We start from the raw sequence: 16,626 nt of genomic DNA on the forward strand, positions 1-16,626 counted from the left end.
TAAGGCTATTTTAGGTACCTGGGATGCCCCAACTCTCAGGTACTGTAGATACTCAGTCATGTACTGGGTACATGGTGGGGCACACAGTCTCTCCTAACACTAGAGGTATTACATGTTCGAAGGTTGTTAAAATCAGTACAAGATACAGGCAATAATCTAGAATGTACGAGTTACCACACATTATGTATTGTACATTTGATGTTAGTATTATGGAGTACCTACTAGGTACTAGTAGTAGATGGACCGTTAGGACTTAGCCCACCGTTCCACATTGGTGCCGTTACCAGCGCTACATATTACATACTATGTAACTAGTAGTTACATATTATTAGCACATTACCTAGCATTGGAACATACATGTACTGCACTGCACCCCCCTTCCTGCACTTCAATAAATGTTCCTTTCCACAAACGCCTGACCAACATAGAATTTATTTGTTTGCTGCTAACTCAAGATACATTTATAGCTACTTGCTTTCTGCCCTGGGCGTAGTTGCGTATGTAACGTCCATATGTACTAGCCAAGCCTTCTTTCTCAGCGAATCGTAAAACATTTCAAATTTGCGAAGACCGTTACCTACCCTACATACATACACCACCTCACATTTATCTATTCCTTGGGCCTAAATCCAACATCGAAACCTTCAATATCCAATATTTACCATTACCATTTATAGTTCCAAATCTCTTACAAATACTTGGTCTGCGGTAATAGTGTTCGAATTCTGTGAGGAACATACGCCAATAACGCGCAAGACATTGTGGCCCGCGCGGCAACTACAGTGACCCCCAAAACCGACACCAGCAAACCTTTACATGGTGGGCTACAAATCGCCTTTCCCACTTCGATCCACCCTGGTTTCAACCTGTCTTCTTAGGCCTCACATCGTCTTCCCATAACTCAACCGTCTTGCCCGAATCATCGAGTCCTAGATACATATCCTATATATCCCAAGCGCCCATAAATCTGCCCATCATGAGCGACGCATTCGCCCCGCGCTCCATGAAGCGCAAGAATGTTAAAGGCCTAGCATTAACTCCCGCCGCCCCGAAACAAACCGCATCCTCAAATAACGACCAACCGGCTGGTTGGGGTGCTGGTGGTTCAAGAGCTGATGATGGCCAGGAGGCTCAGTTGGAAATTGGTATCGAGTTCAACCTAGACCTTCGGCAAGAGGATATTGAAATCGTGAAGGAGCTTGGTTCGGGAAATGGAGGCACCGTTAGCAAAGTCAAGCATCTACCAACGGGTACGACGATGGCTAGAAAGGTATTTGGTGTTATTCAATGCACAAGCAGTAGGGCGACTACTAACCACACCTTAGGTCATCCACGTCGAAGCAAAAAAGGAACTACGGAAACGAATTGTGCGCGAACTCCAGATCATGCACGGCTGCCATTCCGACTACATCGTAACTTTTTATGGTGCGTTTTTGAACGATCACAACGATGTCATAATGTGTATGGAGTATATGGACGTTGGGTAAGTGGGATTCTTACGAACCTAACCTCAAGGAAAATACAAATCTAATACGATGATGGTAGATCTCTCGATAGAGTCTCTCGTCACTTTGGACCAATCCGGGTTGACGTACTCGGCAAGATCGCGGAGGCAACGTTGGGTGGTCTTACCTATTTGTACTCCAAACTACATATCATGCACCGAGATATTAAGCCCTCCAATATTCTGGTGAATTCAAGAGGCCACATTAAGCTTTGCGACTTTGGAGTATCTGGAGAATTGGTCAATTCTATTGCGGACACTTTCGTCGGTACTTCGACATACATGGCCCCTGAGCGAATTCAGGGTGAGAAATACACGGTCAAATCAGACGTTTGGAGTTTTGGTCTATCCATAATGGAGCTTGCTATTGGAAAGTTCCCTTTTGCGAGCGAGCAATTATCCGATGGGGATGGGGCGCCAGCTGGTATCTTGGACCTTCTCCAACAGATTGTTCACGAGCCCGCCCCTAAACTACCTAAAAGCGATGCTTTCCCTGCTATCTTGGAAGAGATGATTCAGAAATGTTTATCAAAGGTTCCCGACGAACGCCCTACCCCCCAGGAGCTGTGGGTAAGTAATTTGCGCAATACAAGATCCGCCCGAATATTGCTAATGTCTGTTATGTATAGGATCGAGACCCGTTTGTCCAGGCAGCAAAGCGTACACCTGTGGATTTGAGAGATTGGGCTGTCGGACTTATGGAGAAAGACAACCGCAAGTCACACTTGGTTCCTCAACTTTCGCCAGCCACGAGAGATCTATTGCGATCTAGCGAGTCTGAAAATGACGGCAACGCTGCCTATACACCTACATCTGGTGAGATCCCCATCGCCGGCGCCATCGCTTCACCAAGAGATTCTCACCACCAAGGCCAAAACCGATCGCCCACAAGGAATGGTGGAGGAAGTATCGGTCGCTCATCCGGCTCTACCATACATCCAGGGCTTGGCCAACGAGCCGCAACCTCTGGATCCATCCCCAAAATAACGACGGCAGATCTTTCACAGCCAGCCAGTACTAACCTAGGCACTTCATTCACACTTCCCGTAAGGCCTGCACCTCCAGGTGGGCCATTGCCGCCGCCGCCACCGAGAAAGGAGACGCCGGATGAGTTGCGTAAAGAAAACAGAAGGCAAGCCACGTTCGGCCCCCCGTCAAATGGCAGCTACGGAAGCACCGGATACCAGTCTCGATAAATAAATAGGGTTGGTATCTCATCGTATTGTATACCTACCTAGGCAATGTCACACGGTCCTACCCTACCTTACCTAGGTGTGTAGGAATAACGGGTGCGAGGAACACAATAGCCATCATTTCCATGACTTGGCGCGAGGTCGTCGGTGATTGCAGATCCGTACACGCAAATACACACACATATTCTGGCATCCCTTTACTTTGACAAGAGAGAAAGAATCATCGTACACTTCAAGGGAATCGGAGAAACGTGACTTGGCGACCATGCCCTTAACCCTTAACCCTTGATGGGAAGAGGAGAAACCCCATAACATAAGCGTTATATATCCGCGTTTACCTGGCGATTTTTTGTTTTTTGGTGATGGTGGTAGCTGGCAAAGGTGGTGCTGTGCTGGTGGTGAAAGTGAAAGATGGTCAAGGTCAGCGTTGTAGGGTTGTAGGGCCTGTGGTATACATGTGATGTGATAGGTAAAAAAAATGTAGAAGCAGAAGAAGTGAATGAAGATGAAGATGAAGATGAGTAAGATGATGGAGATGGTGAATGTGAAAAGAAGTAGATGAAGACGAAGGTGAAAATGGGAGTGAAAGTAAAAGTAAAAGTAAAAGTGATAATGAAGACGTTGTTGCTAACTATGATATGGTACGGTAATGGTATGCATCTAAGTATTTGAAGTGCTGTATGTCTGGACAATATATAACTATGTCAAGCATCTGACCTAATAGTAGTTTGATGCTCCTTAAGCAATCCTCGTAGGCTATCTACATAGGTATCTAACCTAATAGGTAAGCAGGTACCTAGTCTACAGCCGCCCGCCGCCCTCCCCTCCCCTTTTACCATCTCTTGTGCAGTTTTTTTTTTTTTCCGAAACTAAAGAAGGTCCTCAGGGACAAGGGGGGCTGGGGCTACGACGCCCCCCTCTCCCTCCCCACAAACCCGTGCTCCAAAACCTGCACCAGCTCGTCCAGCCGCTCGATGACCAGGTCCGTGTGCTCGTGGTCGGCCAGGTGGCGGTTGACGTCGTTGACCAGCAGCACGGTGGCGGCGCCGGCGCTGTGGCCGGCCGTCATGTCGTCGATCGAGTCGCCGACCATGATGAGGCGCGACGCGTCGCCTACTTGTTCGAGTTTTTTGTCTTGGATGCCGTTTTCGTCGCCGCCTGGCACGCCTGACACGCCTAGCTGTTCTGGCGTGGAAGAAGAAGAAGAAGAAGAAGAGGCGCCGAGCACATCCCGCACGGCATTCTCGTCCCTGGGTCCCGGGACAGGCCGCACGAGCCCCCACTCCCGCGCAATGAACAGCAAGCCGGCGGGGTCCGGCTTCGGCGGCCGGAAGTCCCGCGTCACAACCGGGTGAAAGACGGAGCCGGCGAGGAACTTGGCGAGCAGGTGGTTGACGGGCTGCGCGAAGTTGCGGGTGCAGATGCCCTTGGGGATCTTGTGGGCGTCGAGGTAGGACATCAGGTCCGTGAGCCCCGGCTGCGGTACCTGGGCGGCCATGTTGCGGCGCTCGATGGCGCGGATGTGCGACATGGCGGTTTCTTGCTCGGATGGGGTGGGCAGGCTGTAGATGTGCTCGAGGATGTCGACGCTCTTGGGGATGCCCAGGACGGCGCGCATCTCGGTGAACATGTGGTTTTGGGGTTGGCTGGAAGGGGGTTAGTTGGTTGTGGTGCTTGAGCCCGGGTGAGGGGTATGGGTATTGCTGGGTTGCTTTTACTTCAAGGAACTTTGAGTGTACTTGAATATAACGAGGAATATGTATACATGTAGGCAGGTATGTAGGTATAAACAGTGGCTCGGTACAGACTCAAGCCCGAGCGACACAAATATCATATCATTTCCCTCTCACTGTGACAATCTACATAGTCGTCCTTATGAAGTCTTCTCACTCACCACAGTGTCCCGTCGACATCGAATATAACTCCCTGCAATCTAGGGAGCTCATGATGTTGTCCAGCCGCCGTCTCCTTGAGCGGCGCAAACCGTCTCCGGAAAGGTTGAGCCATGGTGGAGATGACTCTGCGCATGAAAGGTTATGTTCTTGTCACAGGTATGTAATAATGAGATATGCAAATGGTTAGATTCTAGGAACTTTTATGGAAGTATCAATATTATATCGTTCGACGTGATCTTATAAAAGCTGTTTGAGGAGTTAATGAGGGCCATTGTTTAACAATTACCACAATTACCTACATACTAACCTAGTAGGAGTCACTAGGTTAATACCTACCTTAGCATATGTTGTGGTTAACCTTAACATTAGAACTGGACCGTCTGGTCTGCATGTGGAAGACAACCTTGAAGGTACTTGTATGTAAGTACCTATCGGGACACATGTATGGCCCGTGCATTCAACCGTTTAAGCCGTTCCAGGTTTACGATTCGTCCGGACTCTTAGCTGTCCTCTTACCTAATGGCCCTAAGTACATACCTAGGCAGGTACCTGCAATCTGCATCATATCATCGTCCTTACCAGTAACATCAAACTGAAGCATTGGTATTCCTTGGTATCTACCCTACAGAATTACAAGCTGTGGACTCATTGTTAAAACTGGTCAAAGCATATATTGTTGTTGTTGTTCATCTGTCACAGCGACATACCTACCATCGAACGTTGAACACCAAAATCAACTCATCCAACCCCGCTAAACGATCTCATCATGGCGGACGAAGACAAGGCAAAAGCTGAGAAGCTTGCTGCGGCCAAGAAAAAGGTATAAACCCGTTGTTTTGTATCAACACTCGCGAACGTTTATCCATTTAGTTCTAACTGTCAAACGAAATAGCTCGAGCAAAGAAAAAAGCAGATGGCCAAGAAAGGGAAGCAACAAGACAAGGACAAGGAAGAAACAGCTGCCGCTGAGTCCAAGGCCGAGTCCGCTGCTGCGAGCACTGCTGCCGATGAACCTGCAGTTGAAGATGCACCTACCGAACCTCCACTCTCTCCTACCACCCAAAATACGGCCTCCCTTTCGGAGCAGTCGAAAATCCGCTCCTCCTCCTTCCGCCAAGGAGCCATGTCACCCACCGGGTTCCCCCTAAGCCCAGACGGCGAAACAGCTCCTGACATTTACCGGAAGCAGGTAGCGCGTATAGAGGATCTGGAGAAGGAGAACAAGCGACTTGCTAAGGAGGCCACTGACGTGGAAAAACGATGGCAGAAAGCCGAGGAAGAGCTGGCTGACTTGCGGGAGGCCGATAGAGATGGTTCAGATTCCCAAGTCGAGAAGCTGGTATGATTATGAGACCTCCTGCTTGACCGTTATGATCTAACTAAATATCCACGCAGAAATCTGAGATTGAAGCTTTACAACGCCAGAACTCGCTACTTCAATCTGCTGCCACGAAACGCCATGGATCGTCACCTTCGGTCTCCATGGCTTCGCCTCCGGGCGAGCTTCAAGCTCAGCTTGATTCGAAATCCTCCACTATTGAGACAATGGAGCTAGAGATCTCGCGCCTGCGTGCTCAGGCTGAACGACAGGCTTCCGCCGGGGGTACCGACCGCGAGCAGATCACGGCTCTGGAAGAGAAGCTGGCGCGTGCGGAGCAGGCTGCCATGAAGGCGCAGCGCGAGCTTGGTGACCTCAAGCGTAACCTGGAGCGTACAACCGAGCGCGCTGTCAAAGAAGGCAGCGAACGGACAAGTGCAGAGACAAAACTCCGAACCCTCGAGCGTGAAACCGAGCAGCTGAAGGAAGAGAAGGCAGAGTTGGAGAAGAAGGTGGAAGCTCTGGAAAAGAAAGTCACAGCCCTAGGTACTCTGCACAAGGAAAACGACAGCCGGTCCCAGGCCCTACGTAAAGAGAAAGAACGCGCAGAGAAGGAGGCTCAAGACGCGAAATCCAAGATCGACAAACTCGAGGCAGAAAACACACGCCTGCGCAAGAAGGACGCAGCTGAGGGCGGCGGCGATGATGACGGGGTCGACGAGCTAGAGAACGAGGAGCGACAACGAATGGAGAAGAAGATCCGCGACCTCGAAAGCGAGGTCTACGACCTCCGCCGCGGGATCTGGCACCAGCGGCGCAAGGAGCTCGAGCCTGGCGCCGAAGACAACGAGCACCTCCAGGTCACCAGCCCCGGCGCCAACAACTTCACCAACATCGACCTCGGCGGCGGGCCCCTGTCCGCGCGGAAGCTCAGCCACCACAGCAAGCCCGGCGGCGGCTTCGGCGACTTCTTCGCCAGCGGCATCAACGCCCTCACCGGCGCCACGCCCCCCATCGGCGACAAAGACGATGACGGGCTGTTGCTCGACGACGATGATTTAGAGTTTGACGAGGATGCGTTTAGGAGGGCGCAGGAGGAGGAGGGGAAGAGGAGATTGGAGAGGATCAAGGATATTAAGCGTGGGTTGAAGAACTGGGAGGGTTGGAGGCTCGATTTGGTGGATTTGAGGAGAGGGGGTGGCGGGTATGGGGCTGGTGAGGTGTTTGAGGTTTAGATATATATACCTGTGGTGGTGGTGCGTGAGTGAAGAAGGAGGGAATGAGGGAATGGGTAGAAGGGATAGGCAAAAACAAAGGGGCAATGAGGATTACCTATGGGTTATTTAGAAGGGAGGTAACGTAACTTGATGAGTGTAGGAATACAACACTACCGTACATTACATGACAGTATGGAATCATTCTGAAAATTTTCGCACTTTTGTTGTGGTCTTTTTTTTTTCCCCCTTTGATGGATGTGATGGCTGTGATGAGTAAGTGAGTGACATGGCGTTTACTCGTCTAATATTGTATATATTACAGCCCTACCTATCCTCCTACCTACCTAGGTAGGTATGTATTCTCCTAGGTATTTGTTCTGCTGCCCCAAGGCTTTCTAGAACTGTACTTGGCTGACAGCATAAGGCGACACTTCGCAACACATACATATGTATTATATACCTAGTTAATTGAGAAGAACGAGATGATACGGTTCATTATTTTCTTTTTCTCTTTTCTCTTTTCTCTTTTCTCTTTTCTCTTTTCTCTTTTCTCGTGTACGTAAGTAGGTAGGTAGGTAGGTAGGTAGCTATCCGTCTCTCTCTCTCTCTCTCTCTCTTTACTACTAACTAACTCAGCTCCTTATCTTATCAGTTTCTGCGGGAAACAAAGTCCGAGCTTGAAATTTTCACTCATAGGCACGGCTCTACTACACGATTTTATTAAGTAAAACTTTACATTTAACTCGTCCCTTCTTAGTAAAGTTTTACTAACTAACAATATACCTACCTACTTATTTACCTCGGCAATACATAACACCGAGTGCATGTTTTATGTACTTAAAATACCCGGTAAATTATAAGCAATTTAAATTAATAAAACTTTATTAATTTAATATTTGAAAAATCGTCGCTTTATAATAATTTTGAGTGTTGCTATCCGTACTCCTATTTTTTGCTATCAGGGCCTTATTCGCACTCCTATACATCCCCTAAAACTTTAAATCCGGGCCTAATTTAGTGCCCCTAGCGCCCCCAGCTGCCCACATCAATTGAATCCAAATAACTCTCTGAAACATATAGCCACAAACGTGCAACCAAATTCAATTGAAAGAGCATTCAAATACCGATTGATTGATATAGGTCTCGAATTGAGGCGATACTCGGTCGCAAAGTTATTCAAGAAAGTAGGTGGCAAGCCGGGCGGCACGTGACTAACCTTAAAGCCACACTAAGAGCTCTTGGTGCCACGCTAAGGGCCCTTAGAGCCGCCTAAGAGCCCTAGAGCCGCTCGGGCCACGCTAAGGAGTGTCACGTGACTGCTGTCGAGACAAATACCAACATAACTCTTCGACCACGTATCGCCTCAATTTGCAGCTGGCATCAATCAATCGGTAATTGAATTCTCTTTCAATTGAATCCGGGTGCATCCTGGTGCGACATGTGGTTGGAAAGTTATTCAAGGTTGAAACTGTTGAGTAAGGTTTGGGTCTAAGGGCTCTAAGGGCTCTAAGGGCCCTTAGTGTGGCCCTAAGGGCTGTCACGTGCTTCCCGGGCTGCCACCTACTTTCTTGAATAACTTTGCGACCGAGTATCGCCTCAATTCGAGACCTATATCAATCAATCGGTATTTGAATGCTCTTTCAATTGAATTTGGTTGCACGTTTGTGGCTATATGTTTCAGAGAGTTATTTGGATTCAATTGATGTGGGCAGCTGGGGGCGCTAGGGGCACTAAATTAGGCCCGGATTTAAGGTTTAAGGGATGTATGGGATGTATAGAAGTACGGATAAAGCCCCGATAGCAAAAAATAGGAGTACGGATAGCAACACTCATAATTTTAATTTTAAATATTATTTTACTTTATTTTTAAGTTTTATTATTCGTATTTTATAAAATTATTATCGAGGCTTATCCGCACTTTAATATATTTACGTAAGTTTTTTTATTTATTAATATACATTAATTTATATTAACTTATATTAGTTTACATTAATTTACATTAATTTATATTAATGTTAAAAAGCGGTAAATTTAAAACCGGTAAAATTATTTTTATTATAAATTACTTTAATAAATTATAATTAATTTTTACTTATTTAATTTTTTTTTTTTATATATTATTTTAACGTTTAATATAATAAATACCTTTAACCCCCCGCTTTTATTAAACCCACTTTTAAATTATTAACTTATTTTTAAATTTTTATATAAGTTTTATAAAAAGCTTATGATTAATTTTTTTACTTTTATTAAATTAATTAAATTTATTATTATTAAAAAACGCTTAAAATATTATCGTAATAAAAAACTTATTTTTATTAAATTAACATATTTTAAAAGTATAATTTAACCTTTAAAAAATAATAATATTCGTAAATCGATTATTTATAAAATTAATTATACGTAAAAAACTAATGTTATTTTTTTAAAGTTAAATAATTAACTTTAACTATTTAAAATATCTTAAAATTATAATTAATATATTAATTATAACTTTATTAAAAACTTATTTACTTTTATTTACCTTTATAACTTAATTATTAAAATAAAAAAAGTCGTGAAAAACTTATTTTTTCTTAAAATACGTTTATATAATATCGTTATTACTTTTTTAAAATAATTTTTTAACGTATAATTTATAAATAAAAATATTTATAATTATCGTTAATAATTATATTCGTAATAATTAAACGGTTACACTTTTATATAAACATTAATTCGTTAATTAAAATAAGAAAAAATTACACATTTTATATATAAAAATACCGTTAAAATAAATCGTATAATTAATTACTTATAATTTAAATTATTTTATATTAACATATAATAAAAATATCCTTTAATACTTTTTTTTAATATTACATATAAAATAAATAAGTTTAAAATACCTTTTTTTATAAATATAATAATTACTTTAATTAAAATAATTACAAATATTATATATAACTTTATAAATAATAAATACTTTAAAAAGTTTAATTAAATTATCGCTAATATTAAATAAATTTATATATAACTTAAAATTTCTTTATTAAAAATAATTATTATTAATTATAATAACGTTAAATAAAATATATTTTAAATTTATATACTTTTTATTAAATTATAATTATACGTTTTTTATATTAATTAAAATATCGTTTTAAACGTTAAAAAACATTAAAAATTTCCGCTTAAATTAATCGACTTAAATAATATATTAAACGATAATAAAAATAACATTTAATAATTAAATGCCTTTATAAAAGCCCTTTAAAAAATTCTTAATTAATTATTAATTAACACTTTTTATTTTCGCATAAATTTATTTAATTTATAAAAACATATAATATTTACTTAAATTAAAAATTAATTTAAAATTACATAAAAACGTTTATAAAATAAATTTCATAATTAAAAAAAAATTTTTACATATATTAATAAAAAATATATAAAGGTTAAACATAAATAAGTAACTTATTATATATTTATTAATATAAATTATAATTAAAAAACCACATTTTTTATTAAAATAATTTATTAAAACTTAAAAACTTACTTTATTTATAACCGTAATAACCTTTTAAAAATACGATTAATTATTAAAAAAATAATTATAAAATAACAACGTAAATTTAATATAACATAAAATACATAAGTAAAACGCTTTTATTAAAAATATATAAAAATCGAATAACTTAAAAAATTACCTCGTTAAATTTCTTATTATTATATTAACCTTTTTATTATATAATACCGAAAAATACTCGATTTTTTAATTAAATAAAAAAATTTAAAACCTTATATTAATAATATAAAAAAGTAATACGATATTTCGTATATTTATAATATAATCCTTAAATTAATAACTTAAAAAACCCTTAAAAAAATAAATATTAACCGATATTAATAATTAAAATAAAATCTAATAAAAAAATATTTTTACTTATATATTTTAAACCTTTATTTAATTATTAATACACGTGATAAACCTTAAAATTATAACTTATTTAATAAAAACACTTTTACATTAATATAATTATTATAAAATATATAAGTATTATAAATTATATAAAAATTATAACTTAAATAATTAAATTAAACTTAAAATAATCACCTTATAAATAATAATATATAACGTTAACTTTTATAATAAAAACATGGTAATAATTTTTAATAATTTAACTTTATAAATATTATTACTTTAACACCACTTTTTATAATTATAATAATAATATTATAATTAATTTAAAGCCGTTAATAAAAACGCCCCTTTAACTTAAAAAATAAGTTAAAACTTACCATTTTAATTAAATAAACACACAAATAAAAAAAAAAAATAATAATATAAAACCTCGTATAATAAATAAATTATAAAAAATTATATAAAAAAACGAAAAAAATAAATTAAATAAATAAATATTAATTACTATTATAACAATTATCGCAATATATTAAATAAAACTTTATAAATAAATTAATTGATTAAGTGTATAATGAAAGTGGGGCGCGCTAGTCTTACCGCCTTTCCAGACTAATGCATACTAATATATACTAATGTGACACTAGTGTAAAAAAACTTGCGCAGATGTATTAGGATGCGGATAAGCCCCGATAGCAATTTTATGAGGTGCGGATAGCAAGACTCTTATTTTTTGTTTTTATCTTATTTAAACAGTAAACATTTAATCATGCCTCCGGCGGCTCCTGCGGAGTGCTGCTCGCTCCGCTCGAAAAGAAGAAAAACAGGTTTAAATCACCCAATGGTTTAACCCAATTAAAAGCCAGGCATTGGCCAGTTTGGGTGGGCACTTTCTTTCACGTAAGGCAATAGTTACATAACAATCACGTGACGGTAAGTTCCTTTCACATCAGACACCGATTACATAATACTCACGCGAGTGACGACGGGATCCTTTGGCATGGATTACGTGGTACTCACGTGACGGTCGGAATACCGGCGTAATGGACGGACCGGACTCACACGTGAAAAGAGTAAATTATACATACCTCCAGGCCACATGATATTGTTGAGAGTACCAAGTGGCCCCATCTACTAAGCCTAGATCAACCCATGCGCCGGGACTTACTGGTATTAGGGCTGGAATCGGCTCGGCCGGATGGGGAGAAATTGTCGGATTGGGGGGATTTATCGGAGTATGGGAGGGAGGTTCGGAGGAAAGCCGGTTGTCGGAGGCCGGCTGTATTTGGGAACCGCTTGCGGCGATGGGACTGCCCCAGGGGGGATTTACGGCTGATGGTACATGTTAGCGTCAGGGATAAACCCTCCAGGAAGCTCCGAAAGCTCTCCTGGAGCAGGTCACGGCAGCGGCGGCGGCAGCGCAGCATTCCGGGGCCGGCCGACCCGCCTCGGAATGGGTGTATCAGCCATTAATTGAATAGATCAACTGGGTTGGGGCTGTGTGGCTCTTGAAAAGCTCTTGAAAAGCTCTTGAAAAGCTCTTGAAAGCCCTTGAAACCTGAAAAGTGGTTGAAAGGAGGAAGAAAAGGATTACAACAGCTTGGGGGTTGAGAGCCCTTATATAGACCGGTCTAGAGCACGCTCCATCAGTACGTACCCCAACCATCCAAGGCAAACAGTCAGGCAAACTAAGCGCTAGTAAGCCTATTGAAATTGAAGCCATCCTGTTGGCTCAAATCTGGACCTATTGAGCCGCTAGTAAAAAGTGAAACGTTTGGAGCCAACTTTTCAAGCTGTTGATTGATTGATTGGGTGCATCGCTTTTCAGCCCCCAAATCCAGCAAACCACCTTCCACACCACCTTCAACACCACCATGTAAATCAATTATTTCAAATATTTCTTGAAGTATTTGATTTAGGTAGTGGTGTTGAAGATGATTAATAAGATGGATTAAATGGATCAAATGGATCAAATGGATCAAATGGATCAAATGGATTAAATGGATTGAATGGAAAAAAGTTGAAAAGAAGAAGTTGGAATGGAAGAATTAGAAAAGATGGATTGGATTAGTCAGCTTTGATTATTAAGAATGGAACTGAATGGATGGAATTGAATGGAAAGTGGCTGATTTAAGGCTGTGGAGGCTGAGCTTATCTTATCAATGGAATTAAATAGAAAGTGGCTGAATTGAGGCTGTGGAGGCTCAGCTCCTTATCTTATCAGTTTCTGCGGGAAACAGAGTCCGAGCTTGAAATTTTCACTCATAGGCACGGCTCCACTACACGATTTTATTAAGTAAAACTTTACATTTAACTCGTCCCTCCTTAGTAAAGTTTTACTAATTAGTACTTGAGTTTCTAGTATCTGTTACTTGAGCAGTTGTACCTTTACCTTTACATAGGTATTAAGTGGGATAGAAACTTGAAACGAAACAAGAACGCTTTATAAAGTTAGGTATGTATGTATCTGATGGATATAACTCTACATACATACGTAGGTACCGTATATTTTCGGCATTATGGTCCTCTTGTTAGCTCCACTTATCTGTACGCCTTGCCTAAATTGGTTAGTTCAGTGCTGAGGCTCTAGTACTAGTGTTATCAAAATCCACGTGATCATAATTCTACCTATCTTACTTTTGTGTTTTTTCAATAAAGATAAGTTTAAAGTATTACGCATTAAGTAAAAAGCTTTAAATATCCATATATCTATTAAGAAATAACAGCTAAACATAGATATTAAAGAGCAGGTATCACGTGGTGACACGTGACATTGCGTGCTAATATTGTATGAATCGGATAAGAATCCCTCCGAAATGAGGTGTAGTTGAATAAACCTTGGGGTAAATCACCCTAATTAGGTAAAGCGCATTAATAAGTGGAGCCAACAAGAGGACCATAATGCCGAAAATATACGGTACATAATACTACCTAGTTAGTGACTAGGCGAGTAGGTAGGTACCTAACTACTAGGTAAGCATTCGTAGATAGTTGGTTGTGTGGTTGGTTAGTTAGTTAGTCATCTAGGTTACAACAGTGACCGTAACGATGAACCTCAAAGCCGTACGTAAACTACAAATAACGCTGACCTATGTACAACTTTGCCATGTCACCCGACGAACTGGTGTAAGTGAGATAGATAGATGGATAGATAGATAGATAGATAGATAGATAGATAGTGCAGCGTAAGTTCCATGATTCTGTATTAATTACCTACCTCTTTCCCCCCCAAACTTCCCGCATTTCCCATCCCTTCATTTTTTGGGGGTTCCTAGCTTGCATTACATATATACCTATTATATATATATACAAGAACCAAAGCCATGTAGATAGATAGATACCTACACATACCCCTCAATAGTACCTACCTACCTAAGCATCGTGACATGCATTCATTAGACAACACTTCCTTCCACCTGACTTATACACATACCCAAGTCTGGCCACCTTCCTAGATAGATAGATAGATAATTAAGATATCTCTTCCCTCATTATCCCTCACATAGTGTATTATAGGTGTAAGGTACCCTACCCTACTGGTCGAACTCCCCAGCATACAGGATATCGCGCGGGTTCATCTCCTCCCAGACGGAGCGTAGATCGAGCGCGCGCTTGGCGACGGCGGCGGTGTCGGTGTCGGTGCTGTTGGCGGCTAACTGGCGCTGGGCTTCTTCGCGGGCGAGTTGGACTGTGTGTGATATCGAGGTTAGCACTATTATTGCACAGAATGTATAACATCACAGCTCAAGTCCCGCGCAACAACCACAACCACAACCACAAACACAGAAAAAAAAAACAAGGAAAAGAAGCCACGCAAACCCACCATGCAAGTACACCGCCGTCCTCTTCCCGCTGAACAGCGCGTGCGGGACATTCGTCACATTATCCGAGTTTGCGTCGCCCACCGCGTACACGCCCGGGACATTCGTCGCGAGCCCCCTCGTCCCGTCCGCCGCCAGCCGTCCCCCCCACAGCTGGACGCCCATGCGCTCGCCCACGTCCGACTTCTGCGCGTCGGGGAAGCTCGCGAAGAAGGCCGCGCGCTCGACCGGCGCCCCGCCCTCGCCCTCGGCAAAGTCGACGCGGAACAGGTCGAGCTCCGGCGCGGTCGGCAGGCTCGGGTCGGCGGGGTGCGCGGCGCCGTCGCGGAGCCGGCTGATGCGCGCGATCGTGCGGTTCTCCACGCGCACGTTGTTGATCGCGAGGTAGCGCTCCCACTCGGGGAAGCTGCGCTCGGCGGCGTCGCGGGCGGCGGGGGTGTCGGTGCCGTTGACGAAGGCGATGACGTCCTTGTTCAGCGTGGCGATCTCGCGCGCCGAGCTCGCGGCCTCCTCGAGCGGCACGAGCAGGCCGAGGGACTGGTCGGCGTGCTCGTGGCCGTCGCACCAGGGGCACCAGAAGATGCCCTTGCCCCAGTTCTCGAGCAGCCCGGGGGTGGAGGGGATGAGGTCGCGCAGGCCGGTGGCGAGGACGAGCTTGCGGGCCGAGAGGGGGGCCGAGGTGCCGTTGGGGAAGGTGGTGTGCGCGGTGAAGAGGGTGTTGTTGTTGAGGGCGTCGACGCTGGTGACGGTGCCGTTGATGGCGGAGGCGGTGGGGTAGTGCGATATTTGCGAGCGCGCGGCCCAGCGGTAGTAGGCGGGTGTGACACCTGGGAGGGGGGGATATATGTGTTAGTGGGGGGTGGGTAGGACATGTAGGTGGTAGATGTAAAATAGGATGATAGCCTATGTAGCTAAGGGGAAGGTAAGGGAGAATGTGAGGGAGGGGAGAACTAACCGTCGAAACCGATGACGTCGTGCATATGTCGCGTGGGATTGTTGCGATACTCTCCCGAGTCGATCAAGAGGGCGTTTCTACGCACGCGCGCCAGACCACTCAAAGCACTTAGTCCCGAGGGACCGCCGCCTATGATGATGGCATCGTAGATTGGCTCGGCGCAGGCGACACCGATCACGGCGCTAGCGAGGGATAGGATGGAAGTGAAGCCTTTCATGATGTTGACCGGGTAGTAGGCACCTATGTGTCTTGCCTTGAAACCTAGCCTGGCTACCTATATAACTATGAGCTTGGGAATGGAAACGAGAGAATCAAGTTCAAGGATTGGGGAAGTGAAGTGGAAAAATGGAAGCAGTGATCTTATATACTTACGTACTAGACTGCCTACACTTCCTTTTCCTTTGTTATTATTATGCTCGACCTACACTACTATGCACATACTATACGAAAACAGGTTCCGGGATTCGATGAGCGAGCGAGCGTGTTCTCCCCTGACATATGATCCCTGGCACGCATATTCCTGCGATGGCAGGACAAGAGACAGAATACTACCTAGTAGGTCACTTGGCAGATCACGACATCGTAGGTGCCGCTTCTTTGCGAGATGTGGGAACTGTGTAGCACAGTGTAGGTATGTATAGTTGTATACATAGAATAGCAGCTGGATTTGAAGGGTCTAGCCTGCATGTAGGCTAGTGATCATGGGTCTGAGAAGTGTACGTATTAGATACCTACATGTAGTAGTTGGACATGAAAAGTACATAACTACTAACTATGTAAAAGTTGCTTCCTTGAGCTGGCCATTTAAACGCAATATATGGC

The 16,626-nt window shown here is 42.8% G+C and overlaps 4 protein-coding genes across 4 annotated transcripts; 2 read left to right on the forward strand and 2 right to left on the reverse strand.

Moving 5' to 3' along the window:
• The first annotated feature begins 735 nt into the window (after positions 1-735).
• On the forward strand, positions 736-2,757 carry GGS25DRAFT_360936 (kinase-like protein). Its single transcript, XM_049258131.1, has 4 exons — positions 736-1,270; positions 1,326-1,483; positions 1,546-2,074; positions 2,134-2,757. Exons 1-4 carry the CDS (start codon positions 977-979, stop codon positions 2,698-2,700), a joined length of 1,548 nt encoding a protein of 515 aa, XP_049114553.1. The 5' UTR covers positions 736-976; the 3' UTR covers positions 2,701-2,757.
• An 844-nt stretch (positions 2,758-3,601) lies between these two features.
• Positions 3,602-4,704, reverse strand: GGS25DRAFT_523566 (HAD-like protein; the record flags this gene model as incomplete). Its single annotated transcript, XM_049264445.1, has 2 exons — positions 3,602-4,343; positions 4,592-4,704. 2 exons carry the CDS (start codon positions 4,702-4,704, stop codon positions 3,602-3,604), a joined length of 855 nt encoding a protein of 284 aa, XP_049114554.1.
• A 406-nt stretch (positions 4,705-5,110) lies between these two features.
• On the forward strand, positions 5,111-7,676 carry GGS25DRAFT_498495 (uncharacterized protein). The gene is made up of 3 exons (XM_049261705.1): positions 5,111-5,412; positions 5,485-5,931; positions 5,988-7,676. The coding sequence occupies exons 1-3, from the start codon at positions 5,359-5,361 to the stop codon at positions 7,143-7,145; spliced, it is 1,659 nt and encodes a 552-aa protein (XP_049114555.1). The 5' UTR covers positions 5,111-5,358; the 3' UTR covers positions 7,146-7,676.
• A 6,501-nt stretch (positions 7,677-14,177) lies between these two features.
• On the reverse strand, positions 14,178-16,569 carry GGS25DRAFT_498498 (FAD/NAD(P)-binding domain-containing protein). The gene is made up of 3 exons (XM_049261706.1): positions 15,805-16,569; positions 14,852-15,676; positions 14,178-14,716 (listed from the first exon to the last, which is right to left on the reverse strand). The coding sequence occupies exons 1-3, from the start codon at positions 16,019-16,021 to the stop codon at positions 14,562-14,564; spliced, it is 1,197 nt and encodes a 398-aa protein (XP_049114556.1). The 5' UTR covers positions 16,022-16,569; the 3' UTR covers positions 14,178-14,561.
• Between the last annotated feature and the right edge of the window lie 57 nt (positions 16,570-16,626).

Source organism: Hypoxylon fragiforme, assembly GCF_022984875.1.
Source record: "Hypoxylon fragiforme strain CBS 206.31 chromosome Unknown GGS25scaffold_7, whole genome shotgun sequence".
NCBI lineage: Eukaryota > Fungi > Ascomycota > Sordariomycetes > Xylariales > Hypoxylaceae > Hypoxylon > Hypoxylon fragiforme.

Bases quoted from the DNA above. Each gene is read 5' to 3' on its own strand.
- GGS25DRAFT_498495 (XM_049261705.1), top strand. From the start codon at position 5,359: ATGGCGGACGAAGACAAGGCAAAAGCTGAGAAGCTTGCTGCGGCCAAG. The intron at 5,413-5,484 runs GTATAAACCCGT...CAAACGAAATAG, and splicing joins TTGCTGCGGCCAAGAAAAAG to CTCGAGCAAAGAAAAAAGCA. The intron at 5,932-5,987 runs GTATGATTATGA...ATATCCACGCAG, and splicing joins ATTCCCAAGTCGAGAAGCTG to AAATCTGAGATTGAAGCTTT.
- GGS25DRAFT_498498 (XM_049261706.1), bottom strand. From the start codon at position 16,021: ATGAAAGGCTTCACTTCCATCCTATCCCTCGCTAGCGCCGTGATCGGT. The intron at 15,677-15,804 runs GTTAGTTCTCCC...CCCCCCTCCCAG, and splicing joins CGACGTCATCGGTTTCGACG to GTGTCACACCCGCCTACTAC. The intron at 14,717-14,851 runs GTGGGTTTGCGT...TATCACACACAG, and splicing joins GACGGCGGTGTACTTGCATG to TCCAACTCGCCCGCGAAGAA.
- GGS25DRAFT_360936 (XM_049258131.1), top strand. From the start codon at position 977: ATGAGCGACGCATTCGCCCCGCGCTCCATGAAGCGCAAGAATGTTAAA. The intron at 1,484-1,545 runs GTAAGTGGGATT...CGATGATGGTAG, and splicing joins ATGGAGTATATGGACGTTGG to ATCTCTCGATAGAGTCTCTC. The intron at 2,075-2,133 runs GTAAGTAATTTG...TGTTATGTATAG, and splicing joins CTACCCCCCAGGAGCTGTGG to GATCGAGACCCGTTTGTCCA.